This window comes from Neophocaena asiaeorientalis, unplaced genomic scaffold (genome assembly GCF_003031525.2).
Source record: "Neophocaena asiaeorientalis asiaeorientalis breed wild unplaced genomic scaffold, Neophocaena_asiaeorientalis_V1.1 scaffold534, whole genome shotgun sequence".
NCBI lineage: Eukaryota > Metazoa > Chordata > Mammalia > Artiodactyla > Phocoenidae > Neophocaena > Neophocaena asiaeorientalis.
This window is the reverse complement of record NW_020172826.1, coordinates 1,039,196-1,062,738: the sequence shown is the minus strand read 5'-3', so window position 1 is coordinate 1,062,738 and position 23,543 is coordinate 1,039,196. Positions and strand designations below refer to the sequence as shown.

The window sequence follows — 23,543 nt, the reverse complement described above, 5'->3', positions numbered from 1 at the left end:
AATCACAACATTGTTGGTAAATTCTGGGAAAGGAGTGCTGTCATAGGGGTGATTTGGAAAACAAAAGAAGGCGACCTAGCCCCAAAGGTGGAGGCACTGAGCCCTGAAATATGGAATGAGTGGAAGAGACAGGACCAGAGAGAAGAAGCCCATTAAAGGAACAGACAACCAGAGGTGCAGAGGTATAGAGATGAGGAAGCATGGCTTATGTGGCAAACTACAACTGTTACAAAAGCTTGAACTTTTCTCTCAAAATCCATGGAAAGCCATGGAAGGCTTTTTCAGCTGAGGCAAGGTAGAAACCTGTAAGCCTTTTAGAAAGCTCCCTCGGGCAGCACTGTGTAGAAAGGGTTGAAGAAGACTGAAAACACAGTGGCTTTTAGATGCGTGTCACAGTAGCTTAGGTGAGAGAGAAGCGGGTTGGACAAGAGCATGGTAATGCAGCTGAAGAAGAGGACAGACTGGAGAATGTTCCTGAGTAAGTATAGTATCTGGTGCACCCGGAGGCGGAGGAATAAACGATCACTCTCAGGCCCGAGTAACGCGCTTTTAGTAAAGGCAGTCACCAAATGGGAACTATAGTATTTCTTTAACTTACTTGACTGCCATATTCTACATAATATTTTCCATAATCTTTAAAAATGGAATCTAGTGGGAGTGGGGAAAACAGGAAAGAAAATCAGTACACTGTGTAATTTCCTACCTGTTTAGAACTTTTAAGTTTTCATAGCTCTCCATAGTCTTTTCTGAAAGACCATGAAAATTAGGTGTAAACATTTATCTGCAGATAAGTGATGTCGTTACTCCACACTTAGAACTTTTCGGTGGCTCATTTGGTTCTTATCTTTTGAATAAGGTTATGTCCATTGTGCAAAATCCTTTAATGAAAAAAGTTAATACATTCTACATCACCCAGAGCCTATACTGAAATGAGTACATTTTAAGGTTTAAATTATAATTTAACGCTTCTGGAGTTAAACTTAAAGAAATATAGTTTAACATGTTAAGATTCTGTATATTACACAGTTTCCAATCTTGAGACATATACAAAGAAATGATTACAGAAAATAAAAGGGACCAGATTATTCTCATCTTAATTGGTCGTCTGCAAAGTATATGCAAATATAAAAGTGCCCGCCAAGAAAATACCTAAGAAAGGAGCAATTCATCGATTGATAAAAATGGACTAAAAAGATTGACTCTTTGGTTTGGAAGACTATTTGATTCAAACTTTTTAAGACATGGGGATAACAATAATGGAATTATTTTAGAAATCTTAGAATACTAGAACAACTAGTTTTAATTTTAGGAAAAATAAGATACACTAGCTTGACAAGTGAATAATGAATATATGACATTCTTCATCCAAGTCATTATTCAGGCTGAGAATATAAGTAAGTTTAAGAAAGATTAGATAAGTCAGTCAGTGGTTCTATGACATTTACCCATTCCTTTATAAATTTGTATTTGTACTAGAAACTACAAAAGTACTCAAATGTAGACATCTTAACCAACTGGTAGTAGCATACCCTAACTTCAAAATCAGTTTTTGATCAGTGAAGCTTTCATTTGTAAGCTTAAATTTATGACCACAATGTCACAGATATATAATGGGATTATTAATCAGAGAATGCTCAAAAAATATATACATGAGCAAAATATTGATCAAAATAGCTATTTGTGTGTGTGTGTGTGTGTGTACTTACTCGAATGTATGTCTGTGCCTTATATTCAACATTGCTTTTTCTCAGTTCCTCTCTAAAACAATGACACTATCTTTGGCTTGTTACCATTTTTCCTGCCAGCGAGATCAAAGGAGTATATGCACATTTTTGGTAGCTGAGGATATATCCTTGGCAACATAGTTATGAAAATTTATAAGATATGTATTCACAATTCAAAATTAATATTGTCTTTAAAACTGCTTTTATTTTTGGAGTTTAGCAAAAATGGCCGTAGTTTTCTAACAGTGAGAAAAATAATATATTTATTTTTTAGAGCCATCCTTTGACTTTTTTTAACTATTGTGTTAAAATATACAACTAATATAATTTCATAGATTTCAGAGTTGTGAGTAATCTTTCTAAATCTCTGACTTACTGTGATCATGCAGCAAAGACCAGATTAGAAAATACCAGATATGTTCATCTCTAGTTAAAACATTTGGTTTAAAATTTGCTCTTATTTTAACCTGAAATATTCCCTTCCAGGGTTATACATCAATGTAATGAAATGCCCAATTTTAGTGAACAATACTTTTTCAAGTGGCAGTTAGGTTTATAGTGGGAAACAAACCTGTTTGCATTGAACATATACATTCTCAGTCTAAACATTGAATTAATGTACTTTTTGTTATATGATTTCCTCTCTAACATCAACATTTTAAAAAGTGGAATACTCTGGAGACACTAGGAAAAATGGAATCATAGGCAATGATAAAACCCAAGTCTTTTCTTCACTCTCAGATCTCCTATCACTACAGCTTCCAAATTCTGCCTTTACTTAGCATTAACATTCACTTCCCAAACAATTTACCCAAGTAAGGAAATGATTACACATGTTTATGTGCTAAGGGGAAGGAACCGGTGCAGAGTGGGAGGCTCTGATACAGATGCAGGGATAATTGATTGAGAAAGAGCCCTGAGGGCGAAGGCAAGGATGGATTCCAGAGTCTACTGGATGCATTTGCCCAGTGGGAGGAGAGCATCTTCCTCCTCTGATATAGTAAGGAGGGCCACATGGGTTTGAGTTGATGAGAGACATGATGTTGGGGGAATTTATGCCTGACAGCCTCTGTGTTCTCTGCAAAATCTAAGACGGGGAGAATTTTAAATTGAAGGAGTGAGATAAGCGGAGAAAAGGTCAGGCCACACAGATAGATGAGATAACAAGCTCATTAAGAAGGTTGAGTAAATTGAAAAGGAATATATATGGCAAAATCTTAACAATTGTTACATATAAGTGATGGATACATGGGTGTACATTATATTACTCTCCCTACCCTTTATTGTGTTTTAAATTTTTTGTAATAAAAAGGGAAAAAGAAAAGAATTCAGTTTCTTGCAGTTCCTAGGCTTGTAGGCCAGTATTAATTTTTTCATATGTCTAACATTCGATGTCCTTGCCTTCAGTGTCACCGAGTCAATAAAACTACATCCTACATTTTAAAAAAGGAATCTATAAAGGTGATATTCACAGTGCACTTTCAGTAACCTAAAGCTGATTATATGAGGAAATTGTTAGTCTTCCTGTGAGGATTACAAAATAATTTATGAGGAACAGATTCTCTGAATGTTCCTAAATGTTGTGTATTTTTAATTAAAAAAGTATGCATGACCAATTCTTCCTCTGATTACCACGCTAGTCCTTTTTTTATGTTATAGTCTGAACGTAAGATGCTGATTAACTGAAATGTCACACATTAAAAATAAGCTAGCCGTTAGTTTAATGTAATGGAATAAAGAGCTTTTTACATGGAATGATAGAGTACCTGTAACTTTGTTAAAATATACTGAAATTAAAAGTATTTTTGAAAGAATTGGAAGAAAAGTGCTTAATATTTTTATTTAAAAGAGACATCAAAAGTCAGAATTACAGCTCTCTTTGTGCTCTTTTCTACCATCCCAAAGCATGCCTCGCTCTAAATAAAGCCAACAGAATTCCAACACTGACTTTGTGGTCAAAATATTGCTAAACCTCAGAACTGCCACATTTCCATTTTAAATGTAAATATTCCCATTCGTCTTCCTAAATATTACATTTCTTCTCCTCTCCTCCCCTGCCCCAGTGTCACAGTTTATGCAACAGCTGACAGCATCTTTTGTTCCCTTTTCTGGTGCACACTACATGCCACAACTGACCTTGGCATCGCCTAGTTTGTAAACAAGTTTTTGGGCTGGTCAGTTGGCCACATTTCATAAGAGGAAGAATAGAGCAAAACATGTTTCTTTGTAATGCCATTCGATGACTTCCTTTGCAAATCTGCTTCCTGAAGTTTTGCAGATGCAGAAGTCATAGAACGTGTCAGTGTGCTGAGAACCGCGTTGCATTTTAAGTGCTTCTAGTAGCAACATCTCCAGCCTTCTATATGAGACTGATGTGATAGATTTGCAGGTATCTGAAGAAACAGATGCGCTGGAATGGCAAAGATTCTTTCTGTTTCGTTTTAGTTGAAATCTAGTTGATTTACAATGTTGTGACCCTTTTTTTTAAAGGAAAAAATCAGAATCCTACTGCATATGCTTAACGTTCTTCAAAAGAGAACAAGAGAGAAGAAAAGATCCATTGTGCACTTCCAACCGAAAATTTTCATTTTCCTTGATGTACAAAACATCACCATATTTCAGCATGACAAATATCAATAGAACCTTACAGAATAGGACAGTTTTAATCAGTCATTTAAGTTTAAATGGTTGCAATATTATGTTTATTGAATTGTTTTTCTTTTCCTAGGGTCCTCTGGGGTCTCCAGGACAAAAGGTAGAGTATAAATAATACTGTGAAGGTAATTATACTCCCATCGCCTAATGGCTAGTCAGAGAAGTGAATGGAATTAGCTACTGTAAGTCATGCCAAAGCAGTCTGGTTTGTGGATTCTGCTTTCTAAAAATACGGTCATGTAATGTTAGCCATTAGATTTCTAATCGACTCCATTATAGAAAAGTCAATAAATCCAGAGCAGACTCTTTTTAAGCTGTTTGCCAAACTTGTAGGTTATTGAGGTTTTAATTCAAATCCTTGTAAAACATCATGAGAAAACTTAGAATGTGAAGGGTCATAAGACATTGCAAATTAATTGCATGGTCTTGCACAAATATGTGATTGTTAAATGACTGTTAGACCAGAACAAAGGACATTCTTGTTGCTTGGTGGCTATATTTAAGTGGTCCACTAGTGTCTTCCTTTGCTGAGGTAGCCCAAAAGCTGGCTTCCTGACTGTCATTTCAACGTTATCCAGAGCCGTCAGAATTGACCCTTTACATTCTGATGGAGAAGGTCTAGCACTTCTAAAATTACATCAGTACATCAGTAGCAGGTAGATGGCCCTTTGCCAATAAAATATCACTAAGTCCCCATTCCCCATCACACCTCCCACCCCATAAAGATGACAAAAAAGAATATTTAACCTGTGGAAAACTAAAGAAAATAATTGTATTACAACAGGTGGAAAAGTGATTATTCTTTATCTTTGGAATCCATCAAAGTTAGAGATGTTTTATCCCCCAAGCTTGGGCATGTGGCATCTGTTGAAACATAATCCCACAAACCAAGTAAAAGCCAATGCGTTGTGAGACAACTTGTGTATAGGAACAATTTGTCCTTAGCAATAATGTCTCTATTAAGTATGGTGTGAAATTGTAAAGCTACCCTAATCCACATGCGACCAGGATGAAATTACTGCCTCAGGCTTCGGGAAGTCCTTTAATGAGCCACTCAATATAATCACCAAGAAAGCACTAAGGAACTTGCTATCTCAATTTGTTTTGCATGTACTGACTATATTTTTAATAAACTTTATTTTTTAGAGCAGTTTTAGATTTATAATTACTATTTTAATTTTTTTCCATTATTCTTAAAGAAATTTAATATTATACAGCTACTAAGAAAAATCTGTTTTCTAGTGCTAAACAAAAAAATAAGCACATCCTATTTAAAAATGGTTTCTACAGAGCCTCAAAGGAAGGTGCGTGAAGGGAAATCACTATTTGAAAACATTTGTTAATGTTTCTGTATCCAGTTAAATGTCAGATTTTCTCAGGTAGTAATTAGCTTTCTGATTCTCAGTTCAACCACCTATGTCCAATCATTGTAATCACCCCAGCGCATGTGTGCACATTTCCAAGCGTGCGTGCACATACACCCACACACACTTAAGGTAATATTTTATGTGTAGAAGTTGTGTTGTTCCTAGCTGGTGTTTACCATTTGCAACATCCTTTCTAGTCTACTTTGGAAGATGTATTCACACTCATGTGGTTTAAACACACTCCCTGAGAGTCTCAGGGAAATGCTTTCAAATACAACAAATTTGAGTTTACAACATGGGTCCGTTATTTGTCTAACTGTGGAGCAAGTGGGTGTTATTTTAATTACCTTTCATTTTATGTTATTTAATTTCATGAAATTCAGGAGTTACTGCTACTGCTAGGCTTTTTCCAGATGAAACTAAGCATATTTAATTCTCTTTTTTTAATATTTGTTTATTTATTTGGTTGCGCTGGGTCTTAGCTGCAGCAGGTGGGCTCCTTAGTTGTGGCTCCAGGGCTCCTTGGTTGCGGCAGGCAGGCTCCTTAGTTGCAGCATGCAAACTCGTAGTTGCAGCATGCATATGGGATCTAGTTCCCTGACCTGGGATCAAAGCCGGTCTCCCTGCATTGGGAGCGCAGAGTCTTATCCACTGCGCCACCAGGGAAGCCCTGGCAAGTTTAATTCTTTTGTGTGTGTGTGTGTGTGTTTACATATTTATTTATTTGTAACATCTTTATTGGAGTATAATTGCTTTACAATGGTGTGTTAGTTTCTACTTTATAACAAAGTGAATCAGCTATACATATACATATATCCCCATATCTCCTCCCTCTTGCATCTCCCTCCCACCCTCCCTAGGTAGACACAAAGCACCGAGCTGATCTCCCTGTGCCACGTGGCTGCTTCCCACTAGCTATCTATTTTACATTTGGTAGTGTATATATGTCCATGCCATGTTTATTAAAAGCACCCAAATTTAGAGCTATGTGGCCTTCTGATAGCTCTAAATCTCAATTTATGATGCGAATTTCTTTAAAATCATATTAGCATTAAGTAGATATTTACAAACGTGGTTAAATTTAACTTAATGGTTTTTGGAAAAGCTTGATGAATCTGTTTACATTATTGTATATTTGAACACGGTAGATAAGATCTGAAAAACAGCCTCCCAGACATGTTTTTAGCAAGGTAAAGTTATGGCTGACATAACTGATACAATATAAATTTAGAATTGAAATATTTTGTGATTATGATATCAATTTATTTCAATCATGTGTCTACTCAGGGTTCTGTTGGAGCACCTGGAATTCCAGGGATGAATGGGCAAAAGGTGAGTTCTATAGAATATACTACTTTTGATCATTTGGAGAGGATTAAAATCACAAAGTTTTTCTAGCCAGTAATGTTGGTAATAAGTTTATGTGCTCATAAAAATATTACATATACTTTTAAAATATAGGAATATTATGGGGCAAATGATCAAATTAGTTTAATTTTTAAACTAGTGCATTAAATAGCCAGAAACTCTTAGAAAATTTTCCATTTTATTTTGGTATGTATGAGACACAACTATATGTTTCTCATAAATATATTTGGAGTACAAAACATGCTGTGTTTAACATTAATTGTGATAAAATGCACTCTGGTTTATTCTTGTCATGGCAGGCTAATATACATTATTTCTTTCATTAACAAAAGTTATTCCTACAGAGGGACCCTGTTGGAATCTTGTGAATTCAGAAGCAAGCTGTTTTTACTGTTAAGCAAAATTTAGGAGTTAGACTTGCTAAGCTCTTTATTGTACTGTTAATAATGAAGGGAAAAAATGTAAGGAAAAAAGAACCCACAGCTCTGCATAGACATATCTATGTGCCTGTGTACATTTATTCGTGCAACATACTTGCAGCTGGACAAAGCAGCTAGCTGTATCCCACAGGTGGATCTGATATTCTGTGCTCCTCAACACTGCTGAGATTCCCTTCAATCTGGAACTTCTGCAGAGACCAGGAAAGCCATTGTGGTGGCTACCAAAGCCGCTATCTGGGCCCATCTACCAGGAGCCAAAGAGCTGAGCTAGGGACTTTCCTGTCTCCCTCAGAGCTTTTGGACTGGCCCTTTGGAATCCTGTGGCTCATCAGCTTGTCTTCCCAGAGGACTTTAAATCCATGCACTCTGAATTGATTTCTGAAATCATAGGGAGCCCAACCCTTACAGACTTCCTTGTGACCTCTCCCATGTTGTCCACATTTTCTTCTCCAATGAGACATAAACAATAACAATTTAAAACCTACTGAGTGGCTAAGAACATGTGTCTGCCACTTAGAGACTGTGTGAATTTTGGCAAAGTCCTTGAATTCTCTGGCCTCAGTTTCCTCATTTGTAAAAGGGAGACGGTAGCAACTCCTACCTAATAAGGTTAATGTGAGGCTTAATGAGGAAATAGACATAAAGCCCTTATGACCATGTTTGATATTACTATTAAACTTCTCCTTCATCTCATTTTAGTGAAATTCTGGAAATTTGATTGACCTATGTTTTTGGGTTTTTAAAAAAATTTTATTTACTTATTCACTTATTTTTGGCTGCGTTGGGTCTTCGTTGCTGCCCGCAGGCTTTCTCTAGTTGCAGCGAGTGGGGGCTACTCTTCGTTGCAGTGCGCGGGCTTCTCATTGCGGTGACTTCTCTTGTGGTGGAGCACGGGCTCCAGGCGCGCGGGCTCAGTAGTTGTGGCTCGCGGGCTGTAGAGCACAGGCTTAGTAGTTGTGGCACACAGGCTTTGTTGTTCTGCGGCGTGTGGGATCTTCCTAGACCAGGGCTTGAACCCGTGTCCCCTGCACTGGCAGGTGGATTCTTAACCACTGCGCCACCAGGGAATCCCTTGACCTATGTTTTAAGAGACTCTCTTTTTCCAGAATTTCTCAATTCCCAAGTGAAATTAGTGTTGTCAGCCAAATCTTATGGTAGCCTGTGGTCCACAAATCAAATACTGGGCTAGTTAAATGCCCATGTCACAGCCCTATTTTCCACTTGGTAAAATGTATATCCATTCGCTTCACAAATCCTGGTAAAGACAGAAGCTTAACTTTCTATTTAGAATATTGCAGCTTACGGAGGGAAACATAAGCAAAAATTTGAAAGTGTATTCATTCTCTGAAGAATTTGAAAACTGTGTAACTCAAGATAATATTTAGAAAGGACAAAATAGGCATATAACATAAATGCTGTTTTTAACATTTGGTGAAAAACAAAACTTGTATGCCTAAGGTTAATGTTTCGCTTTCTCTTTTTCTTTTCTTTTTCCAACTTTGAGACAATCGTGAAAATTCGTAGAAACCTTTAGCCTGAAACAAAACAACTTTAAAACTGTCACATATATGCTTATGAAGACTGCATATTCTTTATTTTTGCAAAGGAAATATGCAATTTCCTTAGCAAGAGAAAGGAATGTGACATTTTCTTGTCCTACTCACCAAGTTTAACTTATATTTCAAGGAAATACACAGTTAATATTTGCAGTTTTATGTCTTGTTATACATCTTTATAGCATTTTTAAAGTGTTTTCTGTAAAACCTAGGGAAGCTAAATGATTTCATACTTTTATGAAGGTATCAGCAAAGTGTAGTTCAAGATTTTTTTTTCCTACTCCATAGAACTTAACTAAAACTTTGTGTTAATCCTAGCCATTATCTAACATTTGTAATACTTGTTACATCATCTTTAGGACAATAAGGTGCAAAAACATGAGTCCACTGAAAAAGCAGATCATTTAGACAGTAAAAACAAAGTTGAAAGTGGAGTAATAATTCTATACTTAAACCTATGAAATGTATCTTGGTTCTCTAGAATTTATTTTCCAGAAAGAGAGCTTACAATGACATTAATCATTTTTTAAAGCACCTCGATGTCCTTAAACTGTCATAAGAAAAAAAATTTTTTGCACATCACAATTTCACTTTTTCCAAAGAAGTACTTTTGATGCTTAGAAGATCATTTTCAAGTAATGGTTAAGGATCAATATGATTTCTAAGCCATCAGGAACATGGCAAATAACAACTAGAAAATCAAAAGATTTCTCTCTTGTAAAAACAAAGAAACTGGTTTAAGCAAATATTTTGTTAGTCTACCCCTAAAATATTTCCCATCCATTCAGATTGACAAAATTGGTGTTTGGCTTTGGCCAATAACTTGATGATGACATTTTTTTTTACATTATTTTTCTTTAAATTTTGGTCAACTTGATTGCTAATCTGAATATTTCTTATTTGTGTAATGGTCCTCCAGTTCTTCAGATCGTACTGGGAAAAAAGACTTACATAAGCAGTAACGTGGCATTCAACTCCAATCTAGCCCCTTCTGGCATCACAATCTATCAAGGGCTACTAAGCACCCTTCTCTGAAAAGTGGGAGGTGATGTGGTATGTGGTCCTTGCAGTCCGAGAGAGAAGCCTTCAAGTCCTTGTCCTTCTTTGGGCAGGTTACTTAAATGTTTCTAAGGCTCCAGTGTAACATATTAATATAGACTTTGCAGTATTAACTAGATAATGTATCTAAGTGAACATAATGTAGTAGGGGCTCAATAAATATTATCAAGTATCTGTAGTACTATCACACTTCAAGAATTTCAACAAATGAGCCCTAGGCTTACTCTCAAGAAGGAAGTGAAGCCAGTTGAATTTATGATGGGAAGAAAATGAAGATGCAAAGTCACACATGAAGGTAAAATATTTCTGTCTCCCCTGACTCTTTCTTCACTGATGCACCCCATTCCCAGTAGTTGGAATACAAATACTATAGATAAGGGAAAGAGAAAGAGGAAGACACATCTCACATTATTTCGGAAGCTCAGTCACCGGTGTGGGGTCGTGTAGGAGCGCTAACCTGGAGTTGAGATATTCTGTGCTCTTCCGCTTTGAAAGTTCCTCTTCCTCTCTAGGCTCCAGGCGGCTCCATTTGCAGAATGAGAGAAGGGGCTGTACTAATTTATTTCTAAGTCTCTAAGAGATACTGTGCATCCACAAAAAGTCACCCAAGTCTCTTTTCCAATTCAACCGGCTTCTAGCATTGTCTGTCTCCAGTTCTGAAAGCAGTTGTTTCCATAATTTGGACTTCTTCCCAATAGCCAAAGCAGTTAGGGTAAATGTAATGCTAGGTCTCACCTAAAAAAGTAAACTGTTGCCTTCTTTGCTTCTGGCTAATTGCACTGGGCACAAAAATTTCTGTAATTCTCATGAACAGATCTTGTTGGTTCAGAGATATTATAAACCTTTTATTTGTGCCCCTTCATTCATTCTCTCTCTCTCTCTCTCTCTTTCTCTCTCTCTCTCTCTGTCACACACACACTCACACACACACACAGACACACACACACACACACATGCATATATGAAGAGATGTATATCTGAATATTTGTCAATTAAACCCTACTTAGATACTGGAGAGGTGGGCTTTAAAATTATTTTGTGGTAGAAGCATTTTTTAGACTAAAGAACCCTTTGACAAAATAAATTGCTGTCTGTAATTTTTGTTTCTCTATATATTTATATATGTATTATGTATATAATTTGTGTTTGTATATATATTTATATATTATATATATTTAAATATAGATAGATATATATATATCTATATATCAACTCTTAATAGGTGTTATTAGAACACTGCTTTTTTTCTACTCTTTTCACATTTTCACTTTAATTGGCATACATAAGAATAAATCATCATTATGACAATATATTTGAATAGCAAGCAGTGCCCAGCACTGTGTAAATGCCATAGGGGAAAAGATCTGGGGGTAATGATAGGGCACATTAAAGGTCTACTTTGTGCAGCTGTCACATCCTTGTCTCTGTTACCATAAAATTAATGTTAAAGAGTTTCAGGATTAAAAGCAAATTATTTTGTCTAAGCAAGTTAGAATTTTTCTGAGGATCCAGAGTCATAGTTTTGCTTCCAAAGCAAAAGATAAATATCACATGATCTTGTTTCATGTATTTTTCAAATACTTTCTATAGTTTATTATATTTAAAACTTCACAATACAATATAAATAAAATATTGATATTAGTGTATCATCTTGAATCTATCCCAGATAGCTGTATGATTTTTAAGTAACATTAAAATTTAATTAGTTTATAGCTGTGGTATTAAGAGTTCCTTTTCATCTCTTATCCATGAGTCTCACAGTTCTCCACTGACATTAATCCTCACAGCATACTTCTAATGGCATTTTTACTGTAAGTATATTTAGAGAACAGATAAATGGAAGCTCTCAGACTTCCAAAGGTCAAGCTGTTGATTCAAGTCTATACAGTGAGCTATATACAACGAACTCAATATTTTTTATCCCTTATTCACTTTCTGTAACCACTAAATGAACTCTTTTCTTTTCCTACCTTTGACTTTATCATTAAAATGTCTGAGTTAAATTCCTGAAGGATTTAAGTATGTTGTAGTTCTGATTATATCCTGACTAGGTAGCATAAATTTACCCAGTGATCTATTACCCAATATATTTATAACTTTCCAATTTTAGACTTTAAGAGAAGATATAGCTAGTAAATGAAGTGATTGATGTTTGATTCCAGATTAATTGATAGTTTAGGGAAATTGTCTTACAGCAATTTAATACTTTGCAGATTAAAGTTGAGAGTTAAATTATTTTTATTAATTTTTCTGCCTTTTGAAGTTAGTGACTATGTGCATTAGAATTCTAAGAATACATGACTGTGTTTTCTCTGGTAACTATGATAATAGAATGCTTTCTATCTTCTTGAAGAAACATCATCACTTTCCTATTACAGGATATTTCTCTTTTTTCCAATTTTATTGAAATATAATTGGCATATATCACTGTATGATTTTTAGGTATATAGCATAAAGGTTTGACTTACACATATAGTGATATGACTACCACAATAAGTTTAGTTGACATTCACCATCTCATATAGATAACAATAAAAAGAAATGGAAGAAAAAAAAAAAGAAAAAAGTTTCTCCTTATAATGAGAACTCTTAGGATTACTCTCTTAACTTTCATATACATCATACAACAATGGTAACTATAGTTATCATGTTGTACATTACATCTTTAGCATCTTATAATCCAAAGTTTGTACCTTTGGGGAAGGTCACCTCCCTGAAGTGGTCACCTTCTGTCAATTCCTACTCTACCCAAAACCTCCAAGCCCCAACCTCTGGGAACTACAAATCTGATCTCTTTTTCTGTGAGTTTGTTTTTTTGTTGTTTGTGTTTGTTTGTTTGTTTAGATTCCACATAAAGGTGAGATCATAAAGTATTTTTGTCTTTCTCTGTCTGACTTATTTCACTTAACATAATGCCCTAAAGGTCCATCCGTGTTGTCACAAATGGCAGTATTTCCTCGTTTATTATGGCTGAACAATATTCCATTGTATATGTATATACACCATAACTTCTTTATCCATTCATCTGTGGATGGACACTAGGGTTGTTTCCATGTTTTGGCTATTGTAAGTACTGTTGCTGTGAACATGGGGTGCAGGTATCTTTTTAATTTAGTGTTTTCATTTCCTTTGTATATATTCCCTGAAGTGAAATTGCTGGATCATGTGGTAGTTCTATTTTTAATTCTTTGAGGATCCTCCATACTGTTTTCCATAGTGGATGCACCAATTTACAGTCCCACCAACAGTGCACAAGTGTTCTTTTTTCTCCACATCCTCATGAGCTTTTGTTATCTCGTGTCTTTTTTGTTGATGGCCGTTCTGACAGGTGTGATGCGATATCTCATTGTGGTTTTGATTTGCATTTCCCTGATGATTGGTGATGTTGAGCATCTTTTCATGTGCGTGTTGGCAATTCATATACAGGATCTTTCATATAGTAAAATCACATCATCCCTGAGTTCTATACATATATTCTCGGGCATTTTTATATACGAGCTTACTCTTAAAGGGACTTTTCACTCAATTTTACTTGTTGAGTGAAACAAAAGCTATTTCTGTTCTTTATATAATTAATTTTAAGTTCTTTTACAAGGAGATAAAAAGTTGGTTGAAAGAAGTACTGTAATGCTGGCTTGAAGTAAAGCAACTATAGTAATTTTTTTTTAAAAAAACACTTTCCCCCTGACTTCATTTAGGCACGTTACTATAAAAGTTACTACTAGTTATCATTCTGCTAAAGGGTAATATTGGGAGAGGGAAGACTAAGTAGTTGAGGAAATGGTGTTGGTGGGGGAAGGGGTGTGAGAGGAAGGAAAGCTGATCACAGACTGTTGCAAAACAAAGCAACAAGGGAAATGTGTTTGAATGAATTATGACATCATCAAGTCCACTTATTTTCCATTTTAGTTGAAAAGACACTATATTTTATAGATGAGATCACCAAAATATTATTTACCAGATCTGATTAAACTGCATATATAATCTGGTGATTTTTTAAAAAAAACTTACCTTAAACGTTTTCATTGATTTATTTACCAGTTCCTTCAATCTTCCATTCAACAAATCTTTTTCAGCCTTTACTACTAAGTACAAGGCACCTTCTGAGCACGGACATTAATGCTGTCTCTGCCTCATGGAATTTCAGCCTGTGGTGAATAAGGACATTATATGAAGTTATACTAAAGATCTGTTAAATGACAATGCTGTTAAGTACTACAGCGGAGGAGCACAGGACAGCCTGGCCTGGTGCAAAAGGGTCAAGTAGTCCTTCCCTGAATAGGCGACTTTAGGTGCAACTCAGTGAACAGCAGTTGGTAAAGGGAAGAGAAAATATCACTACGTTGCAGTACTTACAGTTCAAGTTAGACAACCTTGGTCTTAGAATTTTGTTCCTAAAACACCATATTATTAACCACTTTAGGGTTTTTGTATTCATCTTGGACTACTTTTTTTTCCAAGTTTCTTACCGCTAAAATAGTAAGTCAATATAAATCACAGAGCCTGTTCTTGTATCATTAGATCTGGTCTCTGAATGACATTCTTGATTTTGAAATTTGCATTAAAAATAAGGCTGCAATGAAATAACTTATTGTGACAATCATAACAGCTTAACATTTACCCAATTCCATCTCTTTGATACTAGGCCACATTGCCAAGGGCATAGGAACCATTACCCAATTACGAAACAGCATCAGTGGGGTTAATTTAGGAGAAATTGAATTTCTTTCAGGATCTCCTTCTCTGTCTTCTCTGCCCAATGCAGAGAATAGAAGAGTGCAGTATGTAACACTAACATGTATTTAGCATTTACTAACTGCCGGGCACTGTCCTAAGTTTACCTCACTTATTCCTCACAGCAATTCTATGAAGTGGATACTATCATTATCTCCATTTCATTAATGAGGAAACCAAGGCGCAGAAAGGATATCTTTCCCAGGGTCACAGGTATTTGCGGTAGAGTTCAACTTCAAAGCCAGTTTGTTGGCTCCAACTGTTAAGAGTGTGGATTTTTAATTCAGAAAATTCCATCTTTGCTGTTCAGTATATGTGTGATCTTGGACAAGTTACTTTCCTTCTCTGAGCTTTAGTTTCTTCATCTGTCAAATGAAGATTGTCGTGTTCACCTCAAAGTTTGTTTTTGTTTGTTTGTTTATTTGTTTTTTCACCTCAAAGTTTAATTGGACAAAATAAAGGAAGTATAGAATGTTAACTGTTTATTTTAAAACATTATTAAAATAGAGCAGACTATTTTCCACTTTGAATTGGGGGCATTAAGAACTCCATGACTCAGAAACCTCCTGGCTGTATAAGTGAATGTTAGTAAGAACTATTATCTCTTTCTACTACTTTTCACTGATCTTTAGAGTTTTTCCCGTTAAGACATAACCACTTACCATTTCTATGAATAATTAGGCACATCTCTTCCAAGTGAAAAGAATAATTTATCATTCAAACTATACATAGATTTATTATTAGGAACTATACTTTAGGAAAGAAGAAATTACCTGGGTTTTTAAACTTTAAGAAAGGGTATATTATCAAGGGCATGTTATGTTGCAAGTCATAGAATACTTAACAGAACTAGTTTTTAAAATAAGGTATTTATTGGTCATGTAACTTGAAGGTCCAGCACTCATGCAGGCTTCAGCGTTGCTTTGTCCTGGCACCTAAACCTCATCACTAAAAACCCATTTCTTCCATCTTGTCACTCTGTCTTTCACGTTGCTGCCTTCACTCTAATTCCTACTCTCCTCTTGGTTGGAAGGTGGCTGCCAATCATGCCTGGGGCTTCATTCTTTCCTATCTACATCCAGAGAGTGAATGAGAGTCTTTCCCCAAACATCCAATACCACTTTTGAGTTTCTTTGTCATTGGATACACAGAAGTCCCCGCCTCTTCCTCATTCCTGCACTAGGGGAATATCAGATGCTGATTAGCTATTGCCACTGCAGTTCCTTTTCTAGCAGCCCTAGTCATGCACAAAGTTGCAATAAACACTAATTATCTAATTTACAAGGGATTCGTGTAAGACACGAGAGCTGAACAAAGTGTGTTGTATCTGACTTATCCCAGTCCTAGCATCCTCTTCCAGGTCACATACCCCCTTCATCCATTTTGATATTTTGTCTTCCTAAAACATGTCTTTATTCTTAATCTTTTCTTTCCATAAGAGTACACGCAGAGAACAATATCTCTGATACACATAAAAGAGACCCCCACCCCACACTGTGACATCATGTTCCCAAGCTGGTTTTTGGTGACTTTTGCACCTTTTATAAGTTATTTAAAAGGGAATACTGCACAGTGTTTCCCTTAGGCCCAGGCAGTGTTTCTCTTCACCCTCCTTTGTCCCTCTTATGTTGGGTCCGTCCCCACGGGGTGAAAAGTCCACAGGGCCAAGGAGACACGCCCACTCAAAGCCCAGATCCCTGCTTCTAGATCACAGCCCAGGTACCCAGAACTCAAGAATTCCTGCTTCCGTTGTGCTGGGTCTGCTTCCGTTGCCCGTAGTGGCCTCTTCCCCAGGTCCATTTTTCCCAAGGGTGAACCACACAGCTGACGTGTGTGCCTGTACACCTGTGAGGGGCCTAGAGCAGCTATTGGTGGGGAGCTTTGGACAGAGCTTGCAGGCCGTGGTGTCCACACGCAGCCCCAAAGTCCCTTCTTGATGAATAAGAGAACTGGGGTTGGGAAGAGAAGGGAAGACATTAGCAGGGAGGGTTGAGATGGGGGATCATCCTTGTGTACTTCTCCCTAGACCTTCACATTTTAGGGGTGTGCTCAAGGCAGATCATTCTTCTCCCCTGTAAATTTCATCCAGATAAACTCAACTTAGCTATTTTCTGTGACCCCTAAATTCTTAGCTATCTCTTTGCATTTGAATTTCTGTGTTCAAATTATATCTAGTACATTTCTGTCTACGTTAGCCGTACAAAAAACGTGAATAAAAGTGTTAAGCACAAACTTATTTCTGAAATAGTCCATACTATAGCACTATTGATACAACTCTCATGTTTCCTTATTTTAGACATTTGTACTTTTTTTAAAAGCATAATGAAGGTTTGGTTATTAGGTTTAGTTTAGGTATTACTTTAATCAGTTTAGGACCCATTTCAGTAAATTATCTGAAATTAGAATATTTTCATTAAGTTTCTGGCTGATAGAAGGGTCTACTTTTCTACTGTTATTCATATTACCAAGGTGGACAAAGAGATTTTAATTTTAGGGAGGGACTTTGCTGACTGGATAAACGAGACAAAACTCCCCTACAGGGATGCCCGTTCAACTCAACAGAAAGCTCAAAGAATTTTCTGTTTCTCTTTCACCAAGTAACAAAGCCTCTGCCTCCGGGAAAGAAACAGAAGAAGCATTAGGCATTGAGTACGCAAGTAGGAGCTAAAGACTACTGAATTGCTCCACATAAGAGACAGTGAAGCTGAATTCCCAGGATGGTTGAGGAAGGAGGGAAGGAAGGAGGAACGTGAGGTGGAAGGGGGAGAGAGGAGAAGGCAGAGAGATGAGGAAAGTCTGAGTGCTCTGTGATGGGACACCTTTCAGGAACCCCAGGTATTCAATCCTGAGCTCCCAAAAGACCTGAGGAGATGCAGAACTACTAGAGAATGGACTTGAGGACACAGGGAGGGGGAAGGGTAAGCTGGGACGAACTGAGAGAGTGGCATGGACATATATATACACTACCAAACGTAAGGTAGATAGCTAGTGGGAAGCAGCCGCATAGCACAGGGAGATCAGCTCAGTGCTTTGTGACCACCTAGAGGGGTGGGATAGGGAGGGTGGGAGGGAGGGAGACACAAGAGGGAGGAGATATGGGGACATACGTATATGTATAACTGATTCACTTTTTTATACAGCAGAAACTAACACACCATTGTAAAGCAATTATACTCCAATAAAAATGTTTAAAAAATTTTAATAAATAAATAAATTAAATAAAATGAGTCATGTCAAAAAAAAAAAAAAAAAAACCTGAGGAGAGTGAATTTCTTGAGGCAACTGGTGAAGAACCAACTGACCCATCTGAATTGGTCTGGGGCAAAACAGAGATGACACATACAGATGTAAGAACTCAAGCAGAGTAGTGGGAAAGCAAATCCTAGACTTCCATAGCTGGTGAAATCGGGACTTGAGGCAAGTTTAATCAGATGTCTGAGGAATCTTTCTTTATGCCACCACTGACATGTTTAGTCCAACAACAACTAATAATAATAATAAAATAAAGTTTAATCCTTTACATCTGGGAGAGGGTAAGCATTTAATCTCCCTCCACACACTGCATAGAATAAAAGCTGAGCCCCACAGAAGCTCAAGCAATTAGCTCTGTGTCCCAGGACCAGAAGTAGAAAACGTGGGATTAGACTGCAGGCTTCCTGAAGCAGCTTTCTCATTTTTTGCAAAAATTAAAGACAAAAGAAACATAATAAATATGAATGAGTTCTTTAGACACAAGTTACTCAGATAGAGGAAACACAAGATGGGGAATCGGAAGACCTGGTTTCTAATCTCACATCTGCCTCTTTGCGGCTCTTTGCTTCTAGAAAAGGTACTTCCCCTTTCTGAATGTGTTTCTTCATCTATTAAGAATGGCTGGCTTGGTTCCTTTCAACTAAAATATTGCCCTTGGGACTTCCCTGGCAGTCCAGTGATTAAGACTCTGCACTTCCACTGCATGGGGCTTGGGGTCAGTCCCTGGTCGGGGAACTAAGATCCCGCGTACCACGCGGTGCAGCCAAAATAAGAGAAAATATATATATATATTGCCCTATTTTGTGAGTGCTTCTGCTTAGGGAGAAGCACTTTGTTAGAATTTTGTTAGAATGAGTTTATGAGGTAAATGATGACACATGTAAGTTTTCTGGGAAAGTTGAGATGACGTGATAATTTATACAGCCAGCATTGCCCCAGCTACTAGTTGCCCTTCACTGAGACACATGGGGCGAGGGAAGGAGCAGATGCAAGAGGGGAGATAACCGAACAGATAGAAATATTTCTAATGGCCTGGTCTCTGTACCCACAGGCACAACTGTTGGAGCCTTCAGTCCTCTAGGCGACCACTCTTGCCCTGACAGAGTCCTGGAGGGGCTCAGGGCTTTTCCTTGGCAACAATGAAAGTTCTGCTTATTCCCGGCATCCTGCCCTTTACGGGACTCCTCCTCTCCACTAACTCCTGCTCTTCACTGACCCCAGGCTAGTCCTCTACTTTTCAATTCTGTTTCAGACTGACCTGTGGGACATGGACATGTCACTGCTGGGTTAACATCTCTCCCATCTTTTTCCTGGGTCCCTGTCTCTTTTCTCACCGCTGTCTTTCGCCATAGTCCAGACAAAGAGCCATCTCTTGCCACCAGATTTATAGGTCTTTTCCAGTTTCCCAGCAGAAAAGTCTTGCTGTCTTCACCTCTTACTAGGCCTGTAAGGGCTTCACATTTTCATATAGGCTTAATGTATTCGCATCTCCTGTGTTCATCCATTCCTCCAACATGGATGTACTGAACAATTATTATGTGTTAAGGTACAGTTTCTAGGCAGTGTGGAAAGTTCGTATTCTAGTGGTGGAGAGCGGGTGGGAAATCCGGTTGCCAAGTAAAATACAGAAGCCTCAATCAAATTTGAATTTCAGATAAACAACCCATCATTTTTCATGTGATATGTCCATTCAATGTTTGGGATACACTTAATTAAAAATTATTTGTTGTTTATCCGAAATTAAATTTTAGCTGGGTGTCTTGTATTTTTGTTTGCCAAATCTGGCAATCCTGATGGGGGTGACGGAAGAGGAACCAAAAAATTCTCCCTTAGGTGGAAATTAGTGCAGCGGAGAAAGCAAAGTAAGATAATGGGTGGGCATAGGGAGTGGTGGTGTGTGGTGGTGGGTATTCCAGGCAACCCCTGTAATAAGCGGACAGTTGCTCCAAGGCTGAGAAGATGAGAGAGTAAATCCCTGGATATCAGAGGGAAGGTGGTCCGCGGGAGAGAAGCCCAAATGCAAAGACTGTGGGCCAACTCCTGCCTAGCATCTTGAAACAAAGAGTTCAATGTGGCTGGAGTGGCAGAAGGTGAGGTCAGAGAAGCAAGGGCCAGACCTTGCAGGGGCCCTTATTCCGAGTGCGATGGGACAGCCTTGGAGAGAACTGAGTGAAGGAATTTTAAGTTGAGGAATTATAAATTGACTTGCTGTTAGGAGAATGGTGGAGGCCGGTGGGTGGCACGGAGGTGGGTTAGGAGGTCCCTAGGGTCAGCCTCTGCCCCCGCACCAACTGTGGCTCCCCTGGCCCCTCAGCAGCCTCTGCTCCAGCGCAGTCCTCCGCTCTCAACCCCACACACACTACCTTCCTTGGCAGAGTCCAGTGGTGGATTTTAACTCCACAATGGCGTCTCCATTATGAAGTCTCGCTGTACATTGACTTGACTGAATACCGATGTGCTCCTTCCCTGCTTTTAAAGGTTTCTGGTTCATCGTGTCTTCTAATAATTATATAATTTTATGGTTTAAACTAATGCTGTTTGATAGAAACATAAAGCAACTCCAAATACAAGCCACATATGTAAATGTGAATTTTCTAGTAACCACATTTTTTAGGTGTTTAAAGAGCAGGTAATATTAATTTTAATGATATGTTTTATTTAACTGAATATATCTAAAACTACCATTTCAACATCATATAAATTAATATTTTAAGGTTAATAGTATTCACATTATTAATAAGACATTTTACATTGTTTTTTTACAACTGAGTCTTCAAAATCGTATTTTATGCTTACATCACATCTCAAAAACTAGCCTTATTTCCAGTGCTAGTGGTACCATATTGGACAACACGAGTTTAAACTCTGCTCATTTTCAGGGTTCATCCCATACCACAGTCTTTATGGCATGGAAACGGGGCGGGGGGTGGTCAGAGAGAAGTGGGACAATTGCCTAGGGAGCAAACGGGATCAAATAATGTGGGATTGAGAACATTTTTCCATTGAAATTCTAAATACATTGGTGCTAGACATCTGTAAACAACAACAACGAATAAATTACCAATTTATGGTTTAGCTAGTATAAAAATCTAGTACGGACTACTCTGATTCCATTATGGCCGTGTGGCTTAATTTTTGGTGTTTGTTTCCAACTTGTCCTTCTACTTTGTGCTATTTAATGCCAGGTTGTACAGTTCTAAATGTATTGAACTATAACATCATCAGAGATTTGCTTCTTGTTGAATGCAGTGGTTGACAATCTCCAATATACAAGTGGGTTGTGCTTTTGATTTTACATTATATATATATATATATATAGAGAGAGAGAGAGAGAGAGAGAGAGAGAGAGACAACATATATAGAAAAAAACTGATGCATTAGTTCAGTGGGTCAACCCACACAAACTCATGTAAAAAGGTGGAGCTAAGCTGTAATATTATTAGAGTAAACTGGATCTCCCTTAAGTCAAATTTCTTAAACTAGGGGTGTGTACCCCTGGGAGTTCATGGAAGTGGACTGGAGTACAAAAAGACAAAGGATTTATTTAGAGCATTAATAACACTTGAGGTTTGGGGCAAGGATTCTCATTTTATAGTTTTGTGTGGTAAAATGCTACATTTCTAGACATTTCAAGGTAAAATATGTTGGTCATTTTCTACCTCCTACCTTCGCCCAAGTTTCTATTCATCCTCCCTGGCATTAGGGGACTAGGGTGGAAGACTAAACTAAATGAACTAGAGAGGGGGAAAATAAATATGAATGGAGAGCAGAAACTCCATTTTCCTGACTCTTCCCCAGATAGTTCTAACTGGAAGTCCCTGTGGGCACCTCACTGCCTTCAGAGACTCTTCCTCTACCAAGGGTTATCTACCCAATAGCTACCAGAGCCTCTGAGGCTCTGAAGCCTCATACAGGGTCACCCGACTCCCCACCATGACTACCTGCAGGAGAGAAATGGCTGGCGGCCGGTTCTGCTCACCACTTAGGCCACTGAGATCCTTCTATGCGCTGTCACAATCAGGAAGAAAGGCTTTAGAGAGGTATCAGTGACCAATGCTGCCTGTTTTTAGTCTTTATTTTATTACACACAGGCACCAACGCCACCAACTCCAGTGGTAGAACAACCTTAAGACTGATACCATGTTATGTTCAATATCATTCATTTCATCTGCTGCTGTTTCATGTTCCTTGTACAGTAGTCCCCAGCCCCATCCGCAGGGAATACGTTCTAAGACCCCCAGTGGATGCCTGAAACCGAGGAGGGTACTAAGCCCTATATATACTATGCTTTTTCCTATATGTACATACTTATGATGAAGTTCAATTTAGAAATTAGGGGCAGTAAGAGAACGTCTGAATTGGCCCATATTTGGGGCCATTATTAAATAAAATAAGAATTATATAAACACAAGCACTGTGATACCACAACGGTCGATCAGATAACTTAGTGGCTACTAAAGGACTAACGGGCAGGATGCGCTGGACAAAGGGACGATTCACGTCCTGGATGGGATGCAGCAGAATGCACCAGATGTCATCACGCTACTTGAAACAGCACACAGTTTAGAACTTATGAATTGTTTGTTTCTGTAATTTTCCATTTGATATTTTCAGACCTTGGTTGACCATGGGTAACTGAAACCAAGGAAAGCAAAACAGAGGATAAGGGGGAACAAATGTAGTTCTGTTTAGATGAGTTCTCCCTGAAAATGGAGTACTTAAAGGAAACAAAGCTATATTGACAAGGTGAATGTAAAATTATACTACGCTAAAAATTTAAAGCTGTAACCCTTTGTGATTGAAGTGACAGGGAGCAGTATTACTGCTAAATGGCCTGTTTCTCTTTAGCACTCAATTTTGTAGGAAAATGACATTCCTTTCTATTGTTAAGTATTCTTTCAAGATGCCCCTGAATAGCAGTAACTAAAATAACTGTAAAAGCCTTGGGTGATGTTTTACATTAGAGTTCTAAAGAGTGTTTGGTTTAAAAAAAAAGAAAGAAAGAAAGAAAGAAAGTAAGCAGCGTTATCCTTCTTAAAAGTCAGTTCAGGGGCTTCCCTGGTGGCGCAGTGGTTGAGAGTCTGCCTGCTAATGCAGGGGACACGTGGTTCGAGCCCTGGTCTGGGAGGATCCCACATGCCGCGGAGCAACTAGGCCTGTGAGCCACAACTACTGAGCCTGCGTGTCTGGAGCCTGTGCTCTGCAACAGGAGAGGCCGTGATAGTGAGAGGCCCGCGCACCGCAATGAGGAGTGGCCCCCGCTTGCCACAACTAGAGAAAGCCCTCGCACAGAAACTAAGACCCAACACAGCAAAAATAAATAAAATAAATTAATAAACTCCTACTCCCAACATCTTCTTTAAAAAAAAAAAAGTCAGTTCAACTTAT

General features: G+C 37.9%; 1 protein-coding gene across 1 annotated transcript in view; it reads left to right on the top strand.

Moving 5' to 3' along the window:
- Positions 1 to 23,543, top strand: part of COL25A1 (collagen type XXV alpha 1 chain) — a 466,880-nt gene that overhangs the window by 353,391 nt on the left and 89,946 nt on the right. The window contains exons 11-12 of the mRNA XM_024741942.1: positions 4,453 to 4,479; positions 7,034 to 7,078. Of these exons, the coding sequence (XP_024597710.1) occupies positions 4,453 to 4,479; positions 7,034 to 7,078 (72 nt within the window). The remainder of the gene's footprint in view (positions 1 to 4,452; positions 4,480 to 7,033; positions 7,079 to 23,543) is intronic.